The sequence below is a fragment of the Episyrphus balteatus genome, chromosome 3, assembly GCF_945859705.1.
Source record: "Episyrphus balteatus chromosome 3, idEpiBalt1.1, whole genome shotgun sequence".
Taxonomy (NCBI): Eukaryota; Metazoa; Arthropoda; class Insecta; order Diptera; family Syrphidae; genus Episyrphus; species Episyrphus balteatus.
In genome coordinates, this window is record NC_079136.1 from 108,320,255 (window position 1) to 108,348,121 (window position 27,867).

Consider the following 27,867-nt stretch of genomic DNA (forward strand, 5'->3'; position numbering starts at 1 on the left):
CCATTAAAGTTGTTTAGTGGTTTAAAATTAACCCATTATAAATCCTTAGTTTAAAGTAAGTTTCTAATTAACTTCTTTATTTGTCTTTTATGGGCTAAAAAATAACCAAATTTTCATTACAAGTTTCAAGTAAGTATTTAAATAACTCCTTTTTTACACAAAAAGCTATTTATAGACTAGAAATTAACCAAATTTGACCTTAAGTATGAAACGAGATTTTAAATTACTGACTTTTTACCATGAAAGTTGTTTACTGGTTTAAAATTAACCCATTATAAATCCTAAGTTTAAAGTAAGTTTTTAAATAACTACTATAAGTACGTATAAGTTTTTAATCAACTCGTTATTTACCTTTTAATAACCCTGGTAATTTTTCAACTAAGTTCCAACCCAATTTCAACTAACCAACAACTCTCCACACATACACATTCACCATACTCGAGCGTCGCCCATCATATTTTTGTCTCTCATTTTTCTCAGATCTCTCAGTATTCTTTTGTGGCTGGTGGTGACAAGTTATTGTGCGCGAAAGTTATTGTGAAAAAATATAAATTAAATTAAAAAAAAATATATATCTGTGAAAAATTATTAAGAGGTAAGTTATTTGTTTATAATTTATTTTAAATATTAAATATTGTTGTTAATGTTGAATCGGGCTTTTTTGATCACTTCCTTTTATATGCAAATAAAAATCTTTATTTCATTCTATTTTATTTTTTATTTTATTTGCATATAAAAGGAAGTGACCAAAAAAGCCCGATTCAACATAAACATTAATAGTTCAAATAATTGGTCAAACTATAATTAATTTAATTAATATTAAATATTGTTATTTGTTTATAATTTATTTTAAATATTGTTTGAAAAATAACTTCTGAGTTTGAAAAATATCTTCTGAGTTTAAAAAATAACTTCTGAGTTTGAAAAATATCTTCTGAGTTTAAAAAATAACTTCTGAGTTTGAAAAATATCTTCTGAGTTTGAAAAATAACTTCTGAGTTTGAAAAATAACTTCTGAGTTTGAAAAATATCTTCTGAGTTTGAAAAATAACTTCTGAGTTTGGAAAATATCTTCTGAGTTTGGAAAATAACTTCTGAGTTTGAAAAATATCTTCTGAGTTTGAAAAATAACTTCTGAGTTTGAAAAATATCTTCTGAGTTTGGAAAATAACTTCTGAGTTTGAAAAATAACTTCTGAGTTTGAAAAATATCTTCTGATTTTAAAAAATAACTTCTGAGTTTGGAAAATATCTTCTGAGTTTGGAAAATTTTCAAGACGTTTCCCCGTTCACCCCCCCAAATGAAGATGTTACCATCACTAATGTCATTTCCGAGTTATACACGCATGAAGGTAAAAAATGTATTTTAACACTAGTACCATTTTCAAAGTCGTTTTTAAACTCCAGCTTATATTAGACTGGGGTTTATCCAATGTTATTTGAATAGGATAAACCCCAGTCCCTCTAAGTAACAGCTGAGATAGCATATTAGTTCTTTCACTAACTTACTTTTTTTTTGTATTTTACTATATGTAACTCTTATTTTAAATTGTTTATAGGCCCCAGCACCAGTACCCAATTCAATAAACTGTCGTCCAAAATAGACGAAATTTTGGAAAGACAGCGTTCCACTGAGGTGAAGGTGCAGGCCATGCAAGGAATGCTGGAGGCATTCATGGCGAAGTCCGAAGTTTCGGTCAATTTGTTGGCGTCCAAAATTGGAAAAGACAATGCAGAGGAAGTGGATGAGGAACTGCAACTTGATGAAATTTTCCCACTTACCTCTGTCCAACAAATTGAGGAAATGGAGGAAAAACTCCATCAAAATGGATTGTTAAAAAAAAATGGTAAGTACCAAAATTAAATTAAAGAATTATAGGCCTATCTCGAAACTATCCTGCATTCCAAAGGTTTTTGAGCAAGTTGTTTGTGATAGTCTAGCATTTTATAGTAAAAATCTGATAAGTGAAAAGCAGCATGGCTTTGTAAGAAAAAGATCTACTACAACTAATCTTCTTAGCTTCTTAAATAAATGTTCAAATGCATTAGAAAAAGGTAATGAAGTTGACTGCGTTTACACTGACTTTTCAAAGGCATTTGATCAACTTAGTCATAAAATAATAATCTTCAAATTAAAAGCTTTTGGTTTTCCACGTATTTTTATTGCCTGGGTAGAATCTTATCTTAACCAAAGATCCTATCAGGTCAAATTTAGAAACTGTCTTTCAGATCTTTTTATAGCCAACTCTGGCGTCCCTCAGGGAAGTCACCTAGGCCCATTTTTATTCATTTTAGCTATAAACGACGTAATCTCGTGCATAACTTCAAGTGATATTCTCATATTTGCTGATGATATGAAGATTTTTAAAGAAATTAAGTCTGACAATGACCGTATCCTTCTACAAAGCGATATTAACAGTTTTAATGTTTGGTGTGGTAAAAATGGCCTTTCACTTAACCCAGCTAAATGCCAAACAATTACATTCTCGAGAAAACGAGTCATTAATATTTTTGATTACTACATCTTGCAACATAAGCTATGTAGAGTATTTAGCTTCAAAGACTTGGGTGTCCAATTTAGTTCAAATTTAGGATTTACTGAACACATCAATTTTATAGTAAATAAAGCGAGCTCAATGCTTGGTTTTATTAAACGTTGGGCAAAGGAATTTGATGATCCATTTGTTACTCTATCTTTGTACAACTGCTACGTTCGACCCCATCTTGAGTACGCTTCTCAAGTATGGAGTCCTTTTTATGAAGTTCATAAAAACCGAATCGAATCTATTCAACACAATTTTGTACGCTTCGCTCTAAAAGGTCTTCCTTGGACCGACCCTTTCAACTTGCCACCTTATGAACATCGCATTCAACTTCTTCAGATACAAACTTTAGCACAGAGACGTGTAAATAATGATTTAATCTTTCTTCATCAGCTTATTAATTCCCAAATTGACGCCCCTGATCTATTAGCTTGTATTGGTATAAATTATCCGGGTGGATCTCACCTCCTACGAAGATTTGAACCTTTGCATATCGACTTTCATAGAACAAACTATGGTATTAATGAGCCTCTTAGTCGCATGAGTAAACTTTTTAACTTGAACCATTCATCCTTAGACTTTAATTTGACGAAAATGGGTTTAAAAACATTGTTTCGAACCAGTGCTCCACAATCGTGACTGTTAATCAATGTTTTAAATAAATGTTGGATTTTTTGTACTTATAATTTTATAACTTGTAAATTTGTTTGTAATTATTTTGTTTTTATATTGTGCATGTGGGAGGTTGTATTTTTTGTCTACTAACCACTAACATGCACTTATGATGAGCCTCTGATTGTAGTTAAAAGCTTGTTCTAAGCTTACTACATCAAAGAATCTGAAGTGAAAAAAAAAAAAAAAAAAAAAACATGAAATATTTGAATTTATAAGATATCAATAGATTCTATATTGATTTCATTTTCATTTGTTACTTCTCTAAAAATATTAAGTTTATGTTGATAGGTTATTTTTATCCTGAAATCTTTGAATGCAATATGACACAGACCAATAAAATTGATTTTTTTTAAATTTTCTTAAACAAAGCCACTTATGCTTTTGATGTGCTGAACTAGAATTCGAAATCAGAATCTTCCTGCCAGCCCTCGTTTTTGGGATACAGGTATTCCATTAGAAAATTAAAATAATAACCTGGAATAGTATCTCAAAACGAGAGCTGGGACTGTGCCTACATCACCTACATTTATTTCAACAAATGATTTTGACAACTTAGGTAAATAATTATGTCACACTTGTCGTCTCCTTTCTTCAGAGAGGTATTTAGCTTCAGAAAATTTAAAAGTTTAGGGGTCTGTGTCATATTGCACTCAAAGATGCGAAACTTAACACACTTTAAAGCACATTATTTTTAAAACATATTTTTGTTTTCTTTCAGGTCCGTAAGTTGAGCTCATATGGGGGGGGTCAACGGAACGAAAACGATCCGCACTATATGCAAGTGCATTTTTACAGATGCACTACTGGCAGAACACTCTTGGCTGGGGACTAATGCCAAAAAAAGTTTCAGCCAATACAAGTTTCTATATAAAACTATATTGGAAGCTGTCCGATAGAGTGGAGCGTTTTTGGACTTTTCTTTCAGATCACTGCGTGCAACTCATGGTTTATGCCTTGTGCTCTTCTGAGCATATTCTGATACTTTTTTTTTATTCGACAATGGAAAAATAAAAATCGGGAAGCCTTTGAAGATTGCTCGTATTTCACGAAAATCGATATTTTATGGGGCGTTAGAACCCATCTGAATTGACTTAATCTTTTTCATTTCACTACCAACTGCTCATAACTTATGCTGAGTGATCTCTAGTACCAGATCTGAATCCCTATTTTGAGTCGTTAATGGAAAAAACAAAATCGGGAAGGCTCCGAAAAATGCACATTTTCGCAAAAATTCAGATTTTTTAAATTGTATAAAATCCCACCCAGAAAAAATTTCTTTTACAACTTGTTTGTATTTGCTATATTTGTGAGAACCTCATTGAACCTTATAAGCTATGGAGCACTCAAACTGAGAACTTTTCTGTAATATTGACGTCGTTTATGGGGGATTTAAGAAAATGCTACTTTGACATCCCCTGACCCATTTCAATAGAATTTTAAACTCTAATACTACACTTAAAAGCTTCGTCAATAAATTTAATTTTTATATATAACACTAACCTTTGTAACTGCGTTTAATTTATGTCGATATCTTAGTTCAATCCTTAGATATTTGACATTTAGGTGTTTCCATAATTCTTGCCTATACTATTTTCTTGCCCATGCTAAATTTTTATTTCGAAGTCGAAATGGCGTAATAATTAAACCGTTTAACAATTTATTTTTATGAAGTTAACAATATTAAAAACAAAAGTTTGTGGAAAACAAAAGATTGTATGGTATTTGAGAAAACCGTCTGCAGGTAAAGTTAAAAAAAAAATTAAGCATGGGCAAGAATTATGGAAACACCTAAATGTCAAATATCTAAGGATTGAACTAAGATATCGACATAAATTAAACGCAGTTACAAAGGTTAGTGTTATATATAAAAATTAAATTTATTGACGAAGCTTTTAAGTGTAGTATTAGAGTTTAAAATTCTATTGAAATGGGTCAGGGGATGTCAAAGTAGCATTTTCTTAAATCCCCCATAAACGACGTCAATATTACAGAAAAGTTCTCAGTTTAGTTTTAGTTTTAGTTTTACTTTTAATAACCCTGGTAATTTTTCAACTAAGTTCCAACCCAATTTCAACTAACCAACAACTCTCCACACATACACATTCACCATACTCGAGCGTCGCCCATCATATTTTTGTCTCTCATTTTTCTCAGATCTCTCAGTATTCTTTTGTGGCTGGTGGTGACAAGTTATTGTGCGCGAAAGTTATTGTGAAAAAATATAAATTAAATTAAAAAAAAATATATATCTGTGAAAAATTATTAAGAGGTAAGTTATTTGTTTATAATTTATTTTAAATATTAAATATTGTTGTTAATGTTGAATCGGGCTTTTTTGATCACTTCCTTTTATATGCAAATAAAAATCTTTATTTCATTCTATTTTATTTTTTATTTTATTTGCATATAAAAGGAAGTGACCAAAAAAGCCCGATTCAACATAAACATTAATAGTTCAAATAATTGGTCAAACTATAATTAATTTAATTAATATTAAATATTGTTATTTGTTTATAATTTATTTTAAATATTGTTTGAAAAATAACTTCTGAGTTTGAAAAATATCTTCTGAGTTTAAAAAATAACTTCTGAGTTTGAAAAATATCTTCTGAGTTTAAAAAATATCTTCTGAGTTTAAAAAATAACTTCTGAGTTTGAAAAATATCTTCTGAGTTTGAAAAATAACTTCTGAGTTTGAAAAATAACTTCTGAGTTTGAAAAATAACTTCTGAGTTTGGAAAATATCTTCTGAGTTTGGAAAATAACTTCTGAGTTTGAAAAATATCTTCTGAGTTTGAAAAATAACTTCTGAGTTTGAAAAATATCTTCTGAGTTTGGAAAATAACTTCTGAGTTTGAAAAATAACTTCTGAGTTTGAAAAATATCTTCTGATTTTAAAAAATAACTTCTGAGTTTGGAAAATATCTTCTGAGTTTGGAAAATTTTCAAGACGTTTCCCCGTTCACCCCCCCAAATGAAGATGTTACCATCACTAATGTCATTTCCGAGTTATACACGCATGAAGGTAAAAAATGTATTTTAACACTAGTACCATTTTCAAAGTCGTTTTTAAACTCCAGCTTATATTAGACTGGGGTTTATCCAATGTTATTTGAATAGGATAAACCCCAGTCCCTCTAAGTAACAGCTGAGATAGCATATTAGTTCTTTCACTAACTTACTTTTTTTTTGTATTTTACTATATGTAACTCTTATTTTAAATTGTTTATAGGCCCCAGCACCAGTACCCAATTCAATAAACTGTCGTCCAAAATAGACGAAATTTTGGAAAGACAGCGTTCCACTGAGGTGAAGGTGCAGGCCATGCAAGGAATGCTGGAGGCATTCATGGCGAAGTCCGAAGTTTCGGTCAATTTGTTGGCGTCCAAAATTGGAAAAGACAATGCAGAGGAAGTGGATGAGGAACTGCAACTTGATGAAATTTTCCCACTTACCTCTGTCCAACAAATTGAGGAAATGGAGGAAAAACTCCATCAAAATGGATTGTTAAAAAAAAATGGTAAGTACCAAAATACATGAAATATTTGAATTTATAAGATATCAATAGATTCTATATTGATTTCATTTTCATTTGTTACTTCTCTAAAAATATTAAGTTTATGTTGATAGGTTATTTTTATCCTGAAATCTTTGAATGCAATATGACACAGACCAATAAAATTGATTTTTTTTAAATTTTCTTAAACAAAGCCACTTATGCTTTTGATGTGCTGAACTAGAATTCGAAATCAGAATCTTCCTGCCAGCCCTCGTTTTTGGGATACAGGTATTCCATTAGAAAATTAAAATAATAACCTGGAATAGTATCTCAAAACGAGAGCTGGGACTGTGCCTACATCACCTACATTTATTTCAACAAATGATTTTGACAACTTAGGTAAATAATTATGTCACACTTGTCGTCTCCTTTCTTCAGAGAGGTATTTAGCTTCAGAAAATTTAAAAGTTTAGGGGTCTGTGTCATATTGCACTCAAAGATGCGAAACTTAACACACTTTAAAGCACATTATTTTTAAAACATATTTTTGTTTTCTTTCAGGTCCGTAAGTTGAGCTCATATGGGGGGGGGTCAACGGAACGAAAACGATCCGCACTATATGCAAGTGCATTTTTACAGATGCACTACTGGCAGAACACTCTTGGCTGGGGACTAATGCCAAAAAAAGTTTCAGCCAATACAAGTTTCTATATAAAACTATATTGGAAGCTGTCCGATAGAGTGGAGCGTTTTTGGACTTTTCTTTCAGATCACTGCGTGCAACTCATGGTTTATGCCTTGTGCTCTTCTGAACATATTCTGATACTTTTTTTTTATTCGACAATGGAAAAATAAAAATCGGGAAGCCTTTGAAGATTGCTCGTATTTCACGAAAATCGATATTTTATGGGGCGTTAGAACCCATCTGAATTGACTTAATCTTTTTCATTTCACTACCAACTGCTCATAACTTATGCTGAGTGATCTTTAGTACCAGATCTGAATCCCTATTTTGAGTCGTTAATGGAAAAAACAAAATCGGGAAGGCTCCGAAAAATGCACATTTTCGCAAAAATTCAGATTTTTTAAATTGTATAAAATCCCACCCAGAAAAAATTTCTTTTACAACTTGTTTGTATTTGCTATATTTGTGAGAACCTCATTGAACCTTATAAGCTATGGAGCACTCAAACTGAGAACTTTTCTGTAATATTGACGTCGTTTATGGGGGATTTAAGAAAATGCTACTTTGACATCCCCTGACCCATTTCAATAGAATTTTAAACTCTAATACTACACTTAAAAGCTTCGTCAATAAATTTAATTTTTATATATAACACTAACCTTTGTAACTGCGTTTAATTTATGTCGATATCTTAGTTCAATCCTTAGATATTTGACATTTAGGTGTTTCCATAATTCTTGCCTATACTATTTTCTTGCCCATGCTAAATTTTTATTTCGAAGTCGAAATGGCGTAATAATTAAACCGTTTAACAATTTATTTTTATGAAGTTAACAATATTAAAAACAAAAGTTTGTGGAAAACAAAAGATTGTATGGTATTTGAGAAAACCGTCTGCAGGTAAAGTTAAAAAAAAAATTAAGCATGGGCAAGAATTATGGAAACACCTAAATGTCAAATATCTAAGGATTGAACTAAGATATCGACATAAATTAAACGCAGTTACAAAGGTTAGTGTTATATATAAAAATTAAATTTATTGACGAAGCTTTTAAGTGTAGTATTAGAGTTTAAAATTCTATTGAAATGGGTCAGGGGATGTCAAAGTAGCATTTTCTTAAATCCCCCATAAACGACGTCAATATTACAGAAAAGTTCTCAGTTTGAGTGCTCCATAGCTTATAAGGTTCAATGAGGTTCTCACAAATATAGCAAATACAAACAAGTTGTAAAAGAAATTTTTTCTGGGTGGGATTTTATACAATTTAAAAAATCTGAATTTTTGCGAAAATGTGCATTTTTCGGAGCCTTCCCGATTTTGTTTTTTCCATTAACGACTCAAAATAGGGATTCAGATCTGGTACTAGAGATCACTCAGCATAAGTTATGAGCAGTTGGTAGTGAAATGAAAAAGATTAAGTCAATTCAGATGGGTTCTAACGCCCCATAAAATATCGATTTTCGTGAAATACGAGCAATCTTCAAAGGCTTCCCGATTTTTATTTTTCCATTGTCGAATAAAAAAAAAGTATCAGAATATGTTCAAAAGAGCACAAGGCATAAACCATGAGTTGCACGCAGTGATCTGAAAGAAAAGTCCAAAAACGCTCCACTCTACTGTCCGATCAAGGTACCCCACTTATAGTGAAGCCGAGGGTGCTTCATTTTTTAAAGGCTTTTTGAAGCAAGCCCCATTTCGAATGGGAAAACCGTCCACGTAAGTTAAAAAAAAATTATAATCAACATTTAAGTTAACATTTTTCTCTTTACAGAAACACCAGTTCCAACACCAGCTCCTCTGCCTCTGACGGGCAATCCACAACATAAGTTAAGCTATTTTTTATTTTTAGTTTTAGTTTTAGTTTTACTTTTAGTTTTAGTTTTAGTTTTAGTTTTAGTTTTACTGCATTAAATAATGTTTCACTAAACTTAAATTTCAGCGTTCTTATTTAAAATATTAAATTTTCAGCTGGGAAGAATCTTATGGTTTGCAGCATGTTGGTAAGCAAACATTTTATAGGTTTTTTAAAATTTGTAAATAACCGGTTATAAAAAAGCCGTGAAGTAACGTTTATTACAGGTTTTATAAGAACTTGCACGAAGTTATTCACAGGTTTTATAGAAACCTATAGGTAAGCGGTTATAAAAAAAACCGTCAAATAACGTTTGTTATAGGTTTTATAAAAACCTGTACGACGTTTATTACAGGTTTTAAAATAACTCGAAGAAAACGGTTATAAAAAAAACCGTCAAATAACGTTTATTAGAGGTTTTATAAAACCTATAGGTAAGAGGTTATAAAAAAACCGTAAAATAACGTTTAATACAGGTTTTATAAGAACTTGTTATATTACAGGTTTCAAAAAAACCTGTAATAACGTTAATTACAGGTTTTATAATAACCGTAGTAAAACGGTTATAAAAAAAACCGTCAAATAACTCAGTACAGGTTTTTTTTAAACTGTATAATAACGGTTTGTAAACGGTTATAAAATAGCCGTAAATGGTTTATTTCATGTTCTTCTTTAACTAAAAATAAACAGTTATTTAATAACCGTAAAAATTAGGTTTTTAAAAACCCAGTATTTGTAGAAAAAAGTGGGTTTTTTAAAAACCCGATTTAGACGAAGTTAAAAAATAACTGACCATTTTCGGTTGTGGAGACGTTTCTGGAACGTCTTTAATACGTTTATTTAACGAGTTTAGTAACTTATCCGTTAAATAACCAGAGTAAATATCCGGTTTATTTTCCGATTTCTAACCACAAAATGTTATTTGGGTAATCGAAAGAAAACAACAACAAATACAATAAAAAAAAAGAAACTATTTTGGTATAATTGTGTTCAAAATTGTTGCAAATAAAAACAAAATAAAGAAATTAGCACTCGAATTTCGAAGGCTGGGTCGGCTTGTACATACAAATGCACAAGCACATACATAAATCTTGAAAAACTCACTTTTCTCACTTTTCTTCGGAGATTTCTGAGACGAACATTTTTTGGATTCATTTCTCAGTTTTCTTTCCCTTTCTTTAAATTGTTTCCTTATTGTTTTGACGTTTGTTTTTAGGTGGTGTGTTCTCAAAAACCAGAAGACATAGAAACATATAGTTTTCACCCATCGATAAGGAATCAATTGATCCAGTTTTCTATGTGAGTAATTTTTTTATTAAAATTCACAGTCTGGACAAAAATAGTATAAAATGAGTTTTTAAAAAAAAAATTTTGTCGCCAATTTTTAACTTTGAAATCGATTATTTCAAAAACTATTAGTTATAATATATTGATTTAAAAATTAGAATTAAATGTACATTTTTGCCTTTCGGAAATGGTATAATTTATCACTGTAAGTGTTGCCGTTGTTTTTTAATAATTTTTTTTTGTTTTGATTTTTTTTTAGAAAACTGCCCCTCCCAAAGAAAAAAAATGATTGTATTGAACTCCTCTACAAAAACCCGTTATCAAATCCTGGCGCCCAAGTTACCCTACTACGTGCCAAAACAACATTTTTGTTCTATACCTAAAAGTTCGAATTTCTGTATCTGGGTTGAAATCGCAAAATTTTTTTTTCTAAGCCAATTTTAAACTGATTTTCATAAAAAATACCTCGTTTGAATTGGAAATAAATATTATTTTAGAATATGTTTTTAAAACAGCATGTTGTTGTGAAAATATATACTTTAATTTGATGTCGAAGTTGGGTAAATGACGAAAAAAATTGAATTTTTGAACTTTGACAGCTTATAAATTGTAGCTGGTTTAACCGAGTTATTTGTTTTATACATTGTTTAAAAGGTATATTTATCTCCTGTTTTTTGCCCCTTACTCCCGATTTTGTGGGTGTTAGAGACTTTTTAAATACCGTTTCGTAATCAGTGCGACTAGCTCTACAAAACGTGATAGGTCTCTGCCCGCGTATATTTTAAAACCTCATTTTTGTAACACCGTGTTATATATTTGTTTTTGCTTTTTTTGATGAAAACTGGGGTCGAATTACGGCACACGATTACGATCATACGCTAACGTTTTGACTATTTCTGTCTCTATTTAATTATTAGAAAACGATAGGGACACATAGCAACCATTCGTTAACGAACGTATGCCGTAGTTCGACCCCTGATTGGGTTCAAAAAATTCTAGCTCTTTTTGCAGACCGTCGCACAGACATGGGCTAAAATAATAAGCTTTCTGATGGTATAAAATTTTACTTACTTCTGTTCTGAGTTATAGAGGGAAACAGTAAGGCCCATTTCACACGTCGCCGAGAACCGGATAAACGGCCCGGATAGCCGGTTGCTAGGTACACGTTCTTATGGGCGCCTTCACACGTACAAACCAAAATGAAACCAACTGCGCTTACTACAACCAGAGACAGAAGAATTATTATATCTCTCTTGTCTTTGCTTCAACTTAGCTGCCGTTCTGGTTTTCTTCTCATGTGCTGTAGTCAAGAAAGGGGTTTTATGTTTTTATATTGTGAGGTAGTGTGAGGTTGTTTTTTTTTTGTTTAGGTATATCAAGATCAAGTCGAAGTGAAACCTACAAGAAACATTCTTGTTTCATCCCTTGTTCTGCAGCTGCAGCCGACCGGCTTTTTTGACAAAACCGTGTATCCGGGCCGGATAGCTGGTCTCGGTTATGTGTGAAATGGGCCTAAATCTAATATCTCAATTTGCATACAATGGTCGGAAGAAGTATTTTGACAAAATGAATGAGAATAATCTGTAACGGTTAAACATAAAGTAGGGAAGTTGACGGTTATTTAATAAGTATATTATGGTGAGTCTCATGATGGTCAATGTCAGTCAAATAGTTGGTATTATGCTTCGAGACTGCATTTTTTGTATAAAAAGTGCTAATTTTTGAGGGAAAAAAGTATTTTGACAAACGTTCTTTTTGAATGTTGGTAAGGTAAGGTAATGCATTTTACATTTTTCAAGCACGTATAAAACTGACAGATTTGTTAAGGCTCCGATTTGTAAAAAAGTGGGTAAAACGGCGGAACTTAACATTGAAATTAGTGCATCTTCTGTTGCAAGTCATAATTTCGGTGTGTCTGTTAAAAAAATCTGTGGAGAACTGAATTTTTCGCGGAAAACTATAAATTACCAAATATAAAAACACAAAAATATAATTATACTATCCAAAACATACTACGAATGGACCAAAAATGAAAAAAATGCCCTAAAAAAACAGAAGCAATTTGAGGAATTCACTTTAAATCGCGGACCGACTCCAAAATGCCTGGATTTGGAAATGCAATTCTTTCATAAAAAACTTTGTTAGAAAAAGTACAATTCGCATTGAGCTCGAAGAAGACAATTTGGCCATATTTATGGGAAGATAACACAGCATTTACGTCATAAAACAAAAATTGAAAAAAACTAAATTCTCATAGGAACATATTGGTATGCTTCTTTCATTCAAAAACAAAGTTTTATGGACCACATTCCCACAAATTTCCATCTCAATGATCCATTAAACGCAAAGGAACTGTTAAAGCTCTGTACAAATTTGGTCAAGTTTGTTCCAGAAGCGAAAAGCACAACAACATGTACCTTTGAGAATTCAATTGTTTTTTTTTCAATTTTTGTCTTATGACGAAAATGCTGTGTTATCTTCCCATAAATATGGCCAAATTGTCTTCTTCTGGAAGCTTTCAATTCGAAGTAACCAAAATGCTAAAAAATACAATTAAAAATGTGATTTGTAAAATGGATATAAGGTTTACTTTTTGAATGGCGTAACACTATTCTGTGGAATGGACAACATAAATACACGCATTTGACAATTAATAGTGTTGCACACTAAAACAATATCGAAGCAAGTTTCGTTGCACTTATGGACACCGGATCGAGCACAGTTACTATTTCAAATTGCAATTTCGTTGAGTCTTTGGGAGGCAAATTAACAACAGAGTGGTCTTCTTTTATATCTCGTGGAAAATTAAATCTAGCTTTTGTTGCCCTGGTCAATAAAGTTGACAAGACCTTCAGAAGTGTGTCGCTCGAAATGTAAATAACAAGTTCAATAACAGCCATATTATTGACTCTATATAAAACTTGTTTTAAATCAAAACAAGTTCTATAAAGTTTCAATTTTCAAAATCGGTAGGTATTATTCACAAACATTTTCTTAAACATGAATTTTTAAAACATGTTTTGAATAAAACAGGATTTTCAAAAGCAGGAAAAAGTTTGTTTTGTGAATAGCAAAACAAGTTTTGAAACTTTTTGATATAATTGATCAGCGCAGAATTTTGTCAATAATTCAAATAAAAATTAAAGCGATGGCACGTAGGCAGTAAAATGTTTACAATAATTCAAATTAAATCATAAAACAAATGGCATGCATGTAATGCAGTTTCTTTTGAAAAGGATTTCAAAAATATGTATGTTCAACAATGTCTAAGAATTTCAAACTTTTTTTTTTTAATTAATTTATAAAAAAATATTTTTTTAAAAAAACGGCTCAAACAATTTTGAATTTTTTTTAACTGCTTGCATTTTTTGGAGCTCAATTTCATTTAGCCCTGATTTTTTCCATCTTCAGTTAGACTATCAGAAGAATAAATGTCAATATAAAAAATCTTTTTTCGTATGATGTAGTTTTATCTGGCTATTGAAAAATTGGTTCTTAAAGAAATGTTTTTTTTATTTGGAGAACGAATCTTATGTTTTAAAATTGCAAGCAAGTACGTTCATTTTATTTTTTATTACTCAGTACTAAAAAGTGCAAAAAATAATACCTTTGCACCATTTTTCAAAAGTACAATCCAATCTCTAAAAATTTGATTTTTTTTAAATTTTTAAGGCTAGAAATTTTCAAACCATGTTTAGTTTTTCAGAGCATGAAACTCTTTTGAAAACGTAAACTTGTTTTGTTTTTTAGTGGAGTAACTTAAGCTCAAAAATTGGCAATATTAGGGAGCCCGGCCGAACAGTTTAGATTATGATGATCTTTTTTTCCAAACGTCGGTAATTAAAAATACTTTAAGGTCTATTGATTAAAAATTGCCGGTGCTACCATATTGATTTTTTAAATTTAATTGAAGATTTTTGTGAACAAAATATTTTTTTTTTCAAAAATTTTTCTTCAATTTCATAAATTAACTAATGCCAAAAGATTGTCCAGAAAGTTCAAGGAAAAAAAATATATGGGAGTGAGGGACAATCTTCTATCGTTCAAGCGATAGATGCAATTTTCTTATTAATTGACTTCACAACACAAAAAAAAATATTTGAACACAGCGGCAACACCTACAATATTTAAATATACACTTTTAAAAAGCTAGAAACTTAGTCACATTTGTAAAATTAAAATTAAGTTAATTGAATGAAGGGCTTTTGAAAGAATGGTAATTGAACTCAGATTTTTGAAAAAATAATTATTGACAAAATTTTAACATGTCGTTTTTAAAACTTTTTCGTAATATAAAATGCATTTATTTTTAAAATTTTTTAGGTCACATTTATTATGATTTGAAATTATAAAGGAAATGTCAATATGTACCTATTACAGTTTATGAAAAAAATTTAAAAGTATTTCATTTTCGAAGAATTTTTGAAAAAAAATTATTTTTTTTTTTTAAGTTCAACATTTAAATATAAAGTTATTTTTTATTTATTCAATAGCCCTTATCGTTGAAAGTTAAATAGCAAAAGTTTAAAGTTCTTATTTGCCAAAATATTTAAGAAAATACATTATTTAAATGCAAAAATTCAGTTATTATCAAAAAAAACCCATTGAAATTGAAGTAATTTTTAATATTTTTTTCAAAAGTGTGATACATTTTACCTTTTCTGCTTCGGAATTCAACTGATAATAATTATGGCCAAAAATTTTTTTTAAATAAATTCATATTTTATTAGAAAAACTATGGAAAAAAGTCATTTTAAATTTTTTTAATTACAATTTTGAGTTTGAAGTCAGATTGTCAGAAAATTGCATTTATCGCTTAAACGATAGAAGATTGTTCCTTACTCCCTTATATTTTTTTTCCTTAAATTACCTAGAAAATCTTTTGCTGTCATTTGTTTTATGAAATTTAAGCAAAAATAATATTTTTTTTTAAACAATAGGTACGGCAACATCGGCAATTTTTAATCTATAGACTTTAAAGTATTTTTAATTACCTACGTTTGAAAAAAAAATCGTCAAAATCAGAGCTGTTGGGCCGGGTTCTCTAATAATTTGCTTTAGTTACTCCACTAAAATATGAATAATATGGGCGTAAACTTAATTGAAAATTGAATTGTGTGGCTCGAAAAGTCGAACCTGATCGAACCTTCTTCATGATTGTTTTGCAAAGCCTTTCTTAACGTATCTCCATACTGATGAGCAGGAATAGGATGTTGTGGACCTAAAAACTTAAAAAAAGGCAAAATAAAACTCTAAAAAAGTTAATTGTAGTAATTTTGAACAATCATGAGTTTTTTAAATTATCAGGTAACAAGCGCCTGCGATTGTCCCTTATTGGGGACTTTTCACAAGTTGATTATTGCCGTGTGGCCAAGCTTTTCAACTCGTGTGAACGTAAGCTGCAAATCGTGCGACATATCGCGCGACTAAAATCGATTCGTGAAAAGTCGTCATCAGTGCTTTAAAGGAGCTAAAGATTAAATTAATTAATTAAAGCACTCGACATCACCCACTTCAACATTTGCCGGGAGCTCTTGATTTGTGTTACCATTTATTACTCAATTTACTTGTTCAACTCTCTTGAGTCCCTTGTTGCCCAAAAAACTGATTTGTACTTCTCAACAACATCTTTTGCGACTACCCTTTTCGCGGCTTTTAAATCTCTCTTGATTTTCAAAATCTGGAGAACTTCTCCAATCGAATATTGTAAATTGAGTAAGTTAGTTTTTGAACCCTGATACGTGTCGGTTGCCGGCCGCGCAATATAAAATAGAACGCATTAAATGGTAGCAATAGCATACAAACAAGTTGCATAGGTAGATCCTTAATATAGATATATTGAGTAAGTTAGTTATCTTTTTGTTTGTATTTGAGTGTTTTGTGTGTACGCATTACTTTAAAGACGTTAAAAAGATAAAAAAAAACATAGAAAAAGGCAATAACAAGAGAAAAGACAAAAAAAGGCAAAAACGTAAGAAAAGGCAAAAAAAAGCAAAATAAAATATATATACTTGGCACGAGGTGGACGTGAAACGTGTTTATTTTTAATCTATAGTGTCGTACGATTGAGCAAGAAAAAAAGGCAAATTCCACAACATCCTATCCCCGCTGATGATTGTTGCAGCTTGCAGCGGTCCACCAAACAAAAATAATCAATATTAAACTGTTCTTTTTCTTTTCTAGAGGACCAAACATTTTTCAACTTGCAATAACCATCCGTTCAGATTCATTTTTATTAATAAAGGCCTACTATACTATAATAGGCATATGCGCGCATAGGCTTATGTCAAAATCGAACGAACTGCTTCGTCCTGTTTCTGAAAACATGAGGAGTAGCCATAATGAACATACGCGGGCATAGCCTTCTGTCACAATTTACATTTTTGTTTTCCATATTTTTTGTAAAAAACGCGTTGAATAACACAAAAATATTTTTTAAACTGGTTTTATTCAATTTACAATTCGTTTTATCACATTTTTAATGAGTGAAAATTAATTTAATTTTTCCATCCCCCTTGCATCCATGTTGTTTACAACATAGCATTATGGCTATCCCCATAAGAATTGTGTATTTACGACAACTCACTCATGCCATTTTGACATAAGCCCATGCTAGACAACTTATCGGTTTAAAAATGAAAGACAATTCAATTCTTCTTGGTTTTCCAAGAATAAAAAAAAGAATAACTATATTTCTTAATAGTTACTTACGGTCATATTATTCACCAGTTTAAAAAATACATCTGGATGTAAAAAAATTGAAATGTCAAAAATAAATCAAAACCCATAATATTCACTATCACACAGAGAAAACAATAGTCATTTTTTAACTATTTTTCAACTATTTTCATAGTTAAAATCGTGATTACTACTTTGGATTTGGATTTATTTTTGACATTTGACAATTTAACATCCAGATGTATTTTTTAAACTAGTGAATAATATGGCCGTTAAAGACTAAAAACAACACAACATTTAAACGACTTCGAATCAATGTATAAATATGCTGAATTGCCAAAGAGCAATTCAGGTTAAGAAGTGTTTCTTATTATTACTCAACAATAGGTGTGTTTTTTATTACAACCGGTCTTAACTGGACAAAAAAAAACGCAGTCTGGGCTAAGCAATTTACATGCTAAATACAACAACACCTTAGCCCCTTGGGCTTAGTTGTTTAGCCCGGAGATTTCTCTGGGCTTAACTTTTTGAAGAGTTTTAAATCTGTGCTACCAAACTAATTTTTTCATAAATTGTTTGGAATTTGTTAAAAAACGTGAAAACTCACGTTTGGAAGGACAAATTGTATAAAAATAGTTTTGCTAGCATACATTTTTGTATCTCTTTGTAAAACATACATGAAAAATACAAGAAAATGACTAAAGCGAAAAATATGACAACTCTAAATTTTTGTTGTGTCTGCTGTTTTCGGAACATTCAATATACAGTGCTGCCAAGATTTCAGGTTAAGCCCCGAGGCGTTTTTTTTGTCCAGTTAAGACCGGTGGTAATAAAAAACACACCTAATGTAGGTTGAGTAATGTAAGTTATTATTTAATAGGCTAAGTTCAGAGGCGGCGCTAGACCAAAATGAGGCGTGTGCGAGAGTAAATTTGCGGGGCCCCTAGGAAAATAGTTTTGGACTATCATTTCCGTCCAAGTTCAAGTAAAAAATTGTTATAATAAACTTATAGGTGTTTCATTTCAATGTAGATGAAAAACAAAATGCACGACTCGATCTCACGAACTTGTTCTTAAATTTCAAATTGCTTTAATTTTTTAAACTTTTATATAAATAAGATTTGTTAAATATACGTATGCAGATATCAGAAAAAAAAAATTAATTCGTTCTTCAACGATGTTTTTTTATACATACAAAGTATTTTTAAAATCATTACAATACAAGGAAAAATTAGACAAAAGGTGTTATGCAAATGTTATTATTAATATAGGAATTAATGACTCAGTGATGTCAAAATAAAGGTTATAACATCTTCTTTCAAAATTGAGAGGGCTGTCGGATCGAAGCTTGGCATTTCACCCTCAAGCCTGTGGGAACGTTAGAAGTGAAAAACGCTCCTAACTTTAAAACAGGCTGCATGACCTAAGTTTCAATTTCTGACTTGAAAAACCTCTGGTTGTCAAAAGTAGACATTATTAACTTTAATTCGAGATTAAATTTGCCTTTTAACTCCATAAGTTCAACGGGCGGCGCAGCGTATTATATGAGACTTTTTCCTGAATTATTCGTAGTTTTTTCATATACTTTGGGTCGTTGTTAAGAATCTATCAAGCTTTTTCCAAAACACCATTTTGTATTTTAATGCTAATTCCTTAACTGTCGACAAACATACCAAAAAAACGCACTTCCATCGCTTCTAACCTTAAAACAGGCTGCTTTATGAAACTGACAACCTTTGACCCGAAAAACATCTGAATTTGAGAAGAAGATGGCATTACCTTTAATTTGACACCAATATCGTCTTTAAGCACTACGCACTTTAACACGTTTCTGCAGTGGAAGCCCTGCCTAACAAAATCTTGAATGAATTTGAGCAATTTGATTTATTAAGGCGCATTTGTAGAAAAAAAAATCAAAATCATTAGAAACCGTTATAAACATTTTTCGGAAAAAAACTATTTTAAGTAAAATCGGTATGAAATTTTGCAGAAATTATTTATCTACATTCCAAATTTCAGAAAAATTTAAATGTAACATTTTCTAAAATTTTACTTTTTAAATAAAAAATAAAAATCAAACTTTCTTCATCAAAATATAGAAACTAATGAAAACTAACACTTTTTTCATAAAATCGTTAAGGGCCCAACCCATAGAATCCGTTGCGTCCGTTCCGTCGAAGTTTTCAACTGACAGCTCGATAAAATACACACGTTCCTATGGGAAGCGACCTATAAGCGACGGATCGGACGGAGACGGATGGATTCGACGGAAGAAGTAGCCCAACTTTCTACTTTTTCATCCGTCGTATCCTTTCACATTGGTTGTCATAAATAGATCAGTTCGATTTTCTGTTTCTGAGTGCACACCGGTGAATTTCAGAACTAAGAACTGTGTTCTTTTCTTCTCCGATTTTATAAATTGTGAACTTTAATTGTTCATTTGTGAAGAAAATGTAATAAAAATAACATTTGATGATATATCTAATCATGTATATGAATTAAATATCTAAATTCTGTTGTAGAGTTCAATTTAACAATAACAAAGTCATACCTACAACTGATAATTTGTTATTGAAAATTGTTTTTGATGAAGAGCAAGTACCTACCTACATGAAATCTAGTCGGGCATTTTATTTCATAAGAAAAAACAACGATAATAGTTAACAATTTTTTGCATCAGAACTTCCTTAGTGCACATTCAGCGAGAAAATATCGAACACACCTTCGAATTTGAAGTGAGCTGTCAAAAAGCTCTATGGGTCACCCCTTTCTGTCCCATCAACTTCAACGGATGGATTGACGGAACGGACGCAACTTATTCTATGGGTTGGGCCTTTAGTCATTTTTGAGTAAATTCTACTTTTCTAAAATTGGATATTTTATTTTATAATGTAAAAATTCTTGTTTTCGCCAGTTTGTTCTCGGCTTCTTTTTTAGAATATAAAAATATCAATTGAATCACCAATTGGAAAAAGGGAATAAGTCCATCTCATCTTATTGTTGGCAAAACGCAAATAACTGCATAACTTCTTTATTTGAAGGTTCTAAGAATGTGGTTAGGCTAGTCTCACGTTAGTCTTAAAATTTGAAAATTGACACTTTTCAAACAAACTGTAATATCGCTGAGTGCCATTGCTATATTGACATACAACAAAAACACTTGCTTATGATTTCCATAAAAAAAAGAGGCCGGAAAAAACCAAGGGGCTTTCCCTGCTAGATGCAGGAAGATATACAGGGTGATTCAGGAGTAATGTGCCAAAAAGCTAGAGCGTGTAGGATAGGTCGAGACAAGAAAAAAATCGTATGGGGCGGCGAGCACCCCAGACATAGAAAGAAAAATTCTCAGGTAAGTTTTCAGGTGTTATCAATGAAAAAAGTTGATCAACTCAGGGTGAATCCAATACTGTATCACTTTATTGCATCCTTATTTAAGTCTGTATAAAAAAGTTGTGCGACCATTCTACGTTTGTTTTTATCCATCATCTAGTTGGAAGTTTTTCAATGAAGTTATAATGACTAATGGGAATTGTTTTTGTTGATGTTTGCTTTCCTCTGTTAGATATGTATACTTATCAATAATTTAATATTTGTTTTTTAAGAAATAACTAATAAATACATAAATTATTCACATTTTTCTTTGAGCAAAATTGTTGATTTAAAAAGGGAAAAGTTTGGTGGATTGTGAATCCCTCCGTATTTTGAAACATCAATGATTCCGCAAAATGTGTTCGAATACGGGATTTCGAAAAGCGAAAATTCAAAAATTCCACTTAATAAGATTGTCCTTTTTAATTATTTTTCAGGAGATCAACAAATTGGCGGCGGAAAACAGCGGTCGAATCACCGCACACGATTACGATCAAACGTTAACGTTTTGACTATTGCTCTCCCTATTAAGTCAGTAGAAAAAGAAAGGGACACATACCAAACATACGTTAACGAGCGTATGCCGTAGTTCGAACCCATAAAAGTTCTAAGTCCTAAGTTTAAATTGGTACGGAGTTTGAAAAATCAGTCTATATAAATTGCGAGCGTTAGCGCGAAAACAATTTTTTTTACAGGAAATAAAGTTTACCCATTCTTAAGCTCTATACAAAAAATTATTTCATCCAATTTTAAATACCTTTACAATATTGAAAAATAGAAAAAAGAGAAAAAAGTTTTTATAACTGAGATTTTGTAAAAAAAAATGTATACATTTCATTGTTTTAAATTATGTTGGGAATCTTAAGGCAAACATTTCAGATAATCCAAGGTGCTTGGCAAACTAAATATGTGCTTCACTTTAGAAAAAAAGTTAAACAATAATCTTAAATTGTTTAATTTTCTTTTTCTATCGAGTGGAAACAAGCCAATTTCAATTATTTATTTTTGTTTGATTGTTATAAATAAAGAAAAGAGACATGGTTTTTCGGATTTTATTATTAGCGAGACATTTTCATTTGGCGCCCGCGGGGCCCACAGTGCGGCGACTAGTGGAAAAAAATCAAAAAAAAGAATTTGCCAAAAATGTGAAGCAAGTATGCCAAATTCAAGGTAATAAGTCTGAATGAATAAACCGACAGTTAATTTATGATAAAGTTCAATTTTCTGTTGTCAGAGATCCTCAGAAGATCAATAAAAAAAACAAACAATTAGAGTAAGATTTGTAGTTACCGGTTAAAAGACCATTTACTGAAGAAAAAAGGAACATATGTATGATATTTTTTTTGCTAGGTTCACATTCAGGAGAGAAAATATAATTATTCTAACTGCATATTTTTGTTTCTCCATGTAAATTTAAATTTTTTTTGAGAGTCCAAATCAAAGCTTCTTTGTTCGTGGTAAGTACTAACTTTGATAAGCCATATATTTTGAGAGGGGTCAGATGGGAAAAAATTGTTTTTGTTTAAAGAAAGAAAACAATTATATCTTTTAAAAAAAGTAAGTTTTGTCTGCAGAAACTTGCGCTTTCTCTTGCAACAAGTGTTTGTTTACGAGTATTTTTTACATAATGTGTTCCGCTAGGGAGCTTTTTGATGTTTGTTTTTCCAACCCAACAGCCTGATTGCGTGGTGTTTTGCAGTTAATGAAGTCAAAACTAAATATGCAATCAAATTTAGAGCCTAAAAATCAAGAAATCTTAGCAAAACACTTGTTTTTTTTTATTTTTTTTCCCGAATTCCCATACATACAAGTTCCTGGATCGAATCATGTATACAAAAGTAGGCGTGGCAGGGGGCGAATAGGGTCGACACGAAAAAAAAAATACTGTAAGAGTTTCAGCCCTTAATGTTAACATTTAGTACCGCCGCATCGCAGATTTCTATTTCCCATACGATTTGTATGAGAAAGATTGAGTATTTGTGTTTAGAATTTTTTGGTGCCGTGAAATAACGCCGAATTCCAAAATTCGGCGTTATTTCACTTTACAAAAGCGAAATAACGCCGAATTTCAACATTCGGCCTTATTGCGCTTTGTCAAAGTGAAATAACGCCGAGTCCCAAGTGAGAAATAAGGCCGAATGCTAGAAAAGTGAGCATAGAAGTGGACCTAAGTTAACCCGTATATTAAATTGCTAACCTTTTTTATTTTTAAAGGCATATAAGGCCCTAATTTATTAAGGCAGAATGGCCCCAATACCAATTCGGGACTTATGTCCATCCAATCGAGGTATAGGTTCCAAAAAAGTTTTTTGTCTTATGTGCCTCTTATTTATTCATTAACAGATTAGTCTTAAGAATGTACAAAAACATGGCGCAGGGACAAAAGGCCCAGGGATATAGCACCCACTTTTTTTTATTGGAGTTATGTTCAACTTGAGTGGGTTGACATTTAATTTAAAAATTATATCCCACTTGAGTGGGACATAAGCTCCATATATTTTGCATTCAAGTGGGACATAAGCCCCACACTTTTCGCAATATAATTTTGAGGTGTGAAAATAAAAATTCGCGCGAATTTTTATTTTCACACCTCAAAATTGATTCTCCCGTGGGCAAAATTTTTTTCCGCTTCGCGTTCGGGTTCCAAAAATTAAATAGATTCTTATGTAAGAATTTATTTTTCGCTTCGCGTTTGCCAAGTTATAACACAAACATATCTCTGTTTTGTTTGGTATGCACATAAATAAAACAATAAAACCCAAGACTTAGATTTATAAACAGTGAAATAGGTTTGGAGGCTGGGAGCATGCTGCTCTGCTGCAATCCCCTTGATTGGATACACTATTGAATCGGCTTATTTGCCAATAAGGTGGGACATAAGTGCAAAATCGAATTATGTAACTATCCCAAATACAGTTATCCAGTTGGGAGATAATTTTATAATTTGTAAATTCTTTGTTAGTGAGACATAACGCCCATCCTTTATTTGTGGGTCTTTTGTCCAACCTGAGTTTGACATAAGCCCCACATTTAATTTGAAACTTATGTCTCACTTAAGCGGGACGTAAGCCCCACAAATAAATAGTGGCTTTTATTCCATGGGCCTTATGTCCCTGTGCCAAAAATATGGCATTTCAATACCAAACTGACTGCAGGTGGTAACATAGAAATTTTTCCTAAGCTCCACTTAGCAGGAAAAAGTGAAGTAACGCCGAATCGGCGTAATTTCACTTTATCATTGCGAAATAAGGCCGAATGTTGAAATTCGGCGTTATTTCGCTTTTGTAAAGTGAAATAACGCCGAATTTCGGAATTCGGCGTTATTTCGCTCGGCGTTATTTCACGGCACCGAATTTGGTGCCCGCTTTTCGAAGTTATTCAACTTTAAAATATAAAAAGTAATTTTTTTTTACGATTTTTTATGAAAATATTAGGTTTTTTCAAAAAAATTTGCAAAATTTTCGAATATTCGTATTTTATGATGTGTTTTGGTTTCACAGATCCTTTTATATAACTCTCAAACCCCTAATACTATCATATTAGATTTCTTCAATAAATTCGAATTATTCATTTTTTCAACTTAAAATTATTTTAATAAATTTTTTAAGAAAATGATTAAATCTAGCCTTTTTGATGAACCATTAAAAAGATAAAAAATTCTTAACACAAATACACAATCTTTCCCATACAAATCGTATGGGAAATAGAAATCTGCGATGCGGCGGTACTAAATGTTAACATTAAGGGCTGAAACTTTTACAGTATTTTTTTATCGTCATTTCCAACAATATTTTCAACAATGCTTTGAACAAAAAAAATTTTTTTTTTTGAATCAGTCTAATGTAGGTAATCTGACATGAAACAAATTCAGTAGGTATTTTATTATTCATTTATTTTATTGATGGCATTTCATTGTTTGTTTATTTTTTTTGTTTGTTTTAATTTTTGCTGGTTTGTTTATTATAGGACAGACAGTTTTCTTTTATAACTTAGGTGATAAAGTAAATAAAATGTAATGAGAAAAAAAAACAATAATTAAAATAATAATAACTAAAAACATAAACATATGTTGCATTGCGTATGAAAATGAAAAACGTCAACTAGATTTAAGTTCACAAAGTCTTCTCAATACTGATATCCACTTCCATCATTTTCACCATTTTGCCCTCCAGCACCAAAATCATGATCATGTGAATGTCCATTACTATTGCCATTACGTCCAGCACCATTGTGTTTTCCATTACCATCCCCATTACGGCCGTTTCCATTTGGCCGGCCACTGGAGTAACCGTTTGTGCCCAGATCTTGTCCATTTGGTCGGCCGCTTGAATACCCATTTCCATTATTGTCTTGACCTGAAGATGAGTCATGTCCATGAGAATAACCGTTGCCATTACCATTGGGTTCTCCACTTGAGTAACCATTGGATCCGAGATCTTGTCCGTTTGGCCGGCCACTTGAGTATCCATTGGTGCCTAAGCTTTGTCCATTAGACCCACCACCATTACGACCGTGTCCGTGTCCGTTGCCATTTCCATTACCATTTCCATTTCCATTTGGTCTTCCGCTTGAGTATCCTTGAGCTCCTAAATCTTGGCCGGAGGATGGATATTCGCCTCCATTTTCTCCATTATGACCACTTCCTGGTTGATTATAATCGTAGCCATCAGCACCTCCAGCTCCACCATGTCCATTACCACCTCCTGAGGCTCCACCTTCAATAGCATCCCCTTCATAACGGATCTGTGGTCGATATCCACCTTGATCAGCTTCATACTCAACAATCTAAAAGAATACAAGGAAAAAGTACATCCCGCATAATGTTAAGCTACAGCCAAGCTTTTTAAGCACGTTTGCCATCTCTTACTTGCTTCCTTCCATCTGGCAAAAGAACATTGTACTGACCAGTTGCCAAATCACCATCACGCATCTCGGAATGCCCAAACGACAAACCACTTTGTGCATCTTCAACTTCATAGCTAAATTCATATTTAGCTGGTTCCTATATATAACGGTAGTTTTTGTTTTTGTATAGTAATTTCGGAACAAAATTATGATAGTATGAGTTTCTATTTATGAAATAAATTGTGTATCTTTTGGATGTACTGTTCTGTTCTGAAGCATGAGTAGAAGGAGCCAAGTAAGATATAGAGATGTGAGTAGTTTTCATGTTTTCTATGTTTTTTTTTACACACTACAATTAGGTATAGAAGATTATGATTATAAGTAATTCTAGCTTCTTAAAACTTACATTGTTTCCCTCATCGTCACCTCCATTACCACCTTGAGAATAATCATAGCCATCAGCACCACCATGACCTCCGTTACGGTGACCATTGCCATTGCCGTTGCCATTGCCATTGCCATTGCCATTGCCATTGCCGTTGCCATTTCCATGATGACCCTGACCTGGTGCTAGATATTCCGAGCTTGGGCCACTTCCTGGAGCTCCATAAGTATCCGATGGTCTTCCTCCGTTCCCTCCTCGTCCGTGACCGTTTCCGTTTCGACCATTTCCAGATGCTGGTGGGCCATAGCTGTCAGATGGTCGGTGGGCGTCGCCATTTCCTCCGTTTCCATTCGAAGGTGCTCCGTATGATTCTGATGGTCGTTGAGCTCCATTACCATTAGATGGAGGTCCATATGAGTCAGATGGTCTGCCGTTAGAAGAATCACCATTCCCATTTTGACCAGGGGCACCATAAGTCGATGAAGGCCTTCCTCCTCCATTGCCACCGTTCTTTCCGTTATGTCCGTTGTGTCCGTTATGTCCGTTGTGTCCGTTATGTCCGTTGTGTCCGTTGTGTCCGTTATGTCCGGGAGCTCCATAAGTCGAAGATGGTCTAGACCCGCCATTACCATTTTGTCCCGGTGCTCCATAGGTAGACGATGGTCGCCCACCTCCGTTTCCATTATGTCCTGGTGCTCCATAGGCATCAGACGGAGTTCCACCTCCATTCGAATGAGAACCGCCATTGCTTCCTGTTCCCGGAGCTCCATAATTAGAAGAAGGCCGTTGACTTGAACCATTACCGTTACCATTACCATTAGAACCACCTCCTCTCCCGGGGGGTCCATAAGAGTCTGAGGGTGGCAGGTATGAGTTAACTGGTGGTTCAGGACGGGCCAACACCGTTGACACTATGAGCATGAGGCACACAATCTTTAAATTAAAGAGATTAATATATTCAATGTGATGTCTTTATGGATTTAACAAACCTTAAACATTGTAAACCCAGAATTCTCACAACAAAAAGAAAAGGAGTAGAACTTAAAAAAGAACTTTTTTGAAAAATAGTTTAAGGGTCTTATGAAAATATTGAAATGATATGTCGAAGAATCCTCCTTGCTTTGTGCGATGGCTTATCCAAACAACCAAGATCGAAATCCAAATTCTGACTGACTTTAAGGTTTAAAATGTACCACTATTTATACGGCAATAGACCTAGATGTCTTTTTCGGTGCCCATCATCAAACGCTCAATGCATCTTATGTCTTTTTATTTGGTATTGTGTTTTTTTTTCTAATTCACTTTTCACGATTCTTGTGAAGATGCACACAGTACATACTATTTCAATATTACCTATAAGAGAGAGGAAAGATGACACGTCGCTTCTTACTCGATTTAACTTCAGTTTCAGATTTCTGATTTTAATTCCAAACTAAGACCACCACTGCCACCGGCATCACAGCTTAAGATACCAAAACAAACTCATGGAATGAAGAATGAAGGTAAAACAAAAACGAATGCACATATCAGCCAGCTTTAAGATACTGTGCCAAAACTTCGTGTCAATGTGTGGGGAGAAAGACACAATCTTTGAGAAAAAATCGTGCACAGCTGGGATGATGTAGCTTGTTGGCTTTGTTACTTCATCTTCATCCAAAATCTATGAGCGTGCGGTGCATTACATATAGTGTCTGGGTATAGTATCTGGGACCATCACCAACATCATCAGATCGTTACAAAAAATCATTTTCTCACCTTCAAGAATCCATCTGCCAAATGTGTGTTACCAATTATTCCAAACAGAAGAATATTTAGAGAGACAGGCATTGGAATCGGCATCGGGCATGTCTATCTGTCTGGGTTAAAAAGATGGAACGTGGACCTAAAACCTAGAAAATGAAAAGGATGTAGAGTGTGTCGATTATCTGATTATGCAAACTGTCTGAAGGATGTTTTAACCACGCGTTTTGCAGATGTAGATACAACAAGAGAGATGCATAGTTGATGGTTTAAGTTGTTTCGATTAAGATACACGCGCACGCGCGCGCA

General features: G+C 32.5%; 1 protein-coding gene across 2 annotated transcripts; it reads right to left on the bottom strand.

Annotated features, from left to right (window-relative positions):
- Positions 1-24,513: 24,513 nt before the first annotated feature.
- On the bottom strand, positions 24,514-27,107 carry LOC129914496 (pro-resilin). 2 transcript variants are annotated; one of them, XM_055993790.1, is made up of 3 exons: positions 25,840-27,107; positions 25,456-25,590; positions 24,514-25,373 (listed from the first exon to the last, which is right to left on the bottom strand). In XM_055993790.1, exons 1-3 carry the CDS (start codon positions 26,737-26,739, stop codon positions 24,714-24,716), a joined length of 1,695 nt encoding a protein of 564 aa, XP_055849765.1. In that variant the 5' UTR covers positions 26,740-27,107; the 3' UTR covers positions 24,514-24,713. The 2 variants fall into 2 exon arrangements, with proteins under 2 accessions (XP_055849765.1, XP_055849764.1); XM_055993789.1 differs by lacking the exon at positions 25,456-25,590.
- Positions 27,108-27,867: the final 760 nt, after the last annotated feature.